Here is a 1,375-nt window from a genome sequence, read left to right as displayed (position 1 = left end):
GGGTGAATAAAACGGGGGTGGAAGGAAACATATTTAACAACACAACAAAAAAGGATAAAATACGATTGCAATGGTAGTGGGGTGGCCCTTACGCACATGGTCCGGTAAACACGCTGCCCCGTTCCCTCTCGACGCTGTGAGGCGACTTCAACAACAATGAGTTCTCTACATGTTAGTATTTTACTGTGTGCCCTTCACCCCACTTCTGAAAGGGGGGTGAAGAATTAAAAGCATGCGAACAATTATCATTGCCATCATCGTAGGAATGGCGCTGACGGCGGCTAGTGCGGGTGGGGTTTGTGCGCGGGTGCCGCTTTAAGGGAATGAAAGTATCGGCGAACTTGTTTTATTTATTTCTGTTTAAAAAGGGGAAAAAAAACAATATCACTTTCCGATGCCTCTTTCCCTCTCTTGGGACTGGGGGTAGATGAAAAGAAATACAATGAATAAAACTGATGATTGATGAGGCAAATAATGCGGCAAATAACCTGAAATGTGGCCGATGCTTTGTGGTTATGTCTCCATGGGAACTGAGTAAAGGGGGGAAGAAGAGGGTGAGGGGAATAATTGACATTTTGTTAGCGGCCGCAGGCACGCGTGTGTCGCCGCATGTGCGTATTGTGTGATTCTCTTCCTTCGCGTTCTGTGGGTCTGTGCGTGCGCCACGAGGGTTTGCCGCCCTTAAGCGAAATATACTGCGTTTTTAGCTAGCTATATTAAGGTAGTGTTAGTAAATACACAGGGCGAGAGGGAGGGGAGGGACACTTTGGTAGTGCTTCCCAATTTGTTTGCGTCCGTCTCTGCGTGTGTGTTTGGTTATCGCAGCAAAGATAGTGAAGGCAACCAGTTGTAGAAGGGCCTTACACGTGGTTAAGACTGGCCGCACTTTCGTCTTGAAGCGTTTTTTTTTTTTTAGGTTGTGGAGGTTTTTGGTGCGTCGGAAGAGCGGGCAGGGGGCGACAGAGGCGAGGAGGTGGTGCTTGCCATGCGTGTGGAGGTGAAGTTTGGCACTCAGGCCCTCGTGGTGGAGTTGCCAGATGGCCCCACGCCGCCAACCCTTCTACAGCTGAAGGAGCAGCTCTACGCCCAGACGGGTGTGCTGCCCGCGATGCAGAAGCTGCTAGGCAAACCCAAACTGAACGACGCTAACAGTGATGCCAAATCGCTGGTACAGCTGGGTGTGCGCAACAACGCGAAGCTGATGCTCATTGGCTCCGCTGTGGCAGAGGTGGTGTCGGTGAACACCTCCTCCGCTGCACAGAAGCGGCAGGAGGAGGAGCGGGAGAAGCTGCTGCGGAACCTCCCGCTGAACATTTGGATGCTTCCCTCCTTTGCTGGCCTCATGGCGGATCCGTACGTGGAAGGCAAAGGGTTC

At 51.6% G+C, this 1,375-nt stretch overlaps 1 protein-coding gene across 1 annotated transcript in view; it reads left to right on the top strand.

Annotated features, from left to right (window-relative positions):
• Window positions 1–985: 985 nt before the first annotated feature.
• TraAM80_05549 (uncharacterized protein) overlaps window positions 986–1,375 on the top strand; it is a gene marked incomplete at both ends in the record, with an annotated part of 441 nt that continues 51 nt past the window's right edge. The window contains one exon of the mRNA XM_029382423.1: window positions 986–1,375. This exon is cut by the window's right edge and continues 51 nt beyond it. Within this exon, the coding sequence (XP_029237727.1) occupies window positions 986–1,375 (390 nt within the window).

Source organism: Trypanosoma rangeli (assembly GCF_003719475.1).
Source record: "Trypanosoma rangeli strain AM80 chromosome Unknown Tra_15.4_contig_00183, whole genome shotgun sequence".
Lineage (NCBI taxonomy): Eukaryota > Euglenozoa > Kinetoplastea > Trypanosomatida > Trypanosomatidae > Trypanosoma > Trypanosoma rangeli.
The sequence above is the reverse complement of the archived record's forward strand: the minus strand, read 5'-3'. Positions and strand labels throughout refer to the sequence as shown.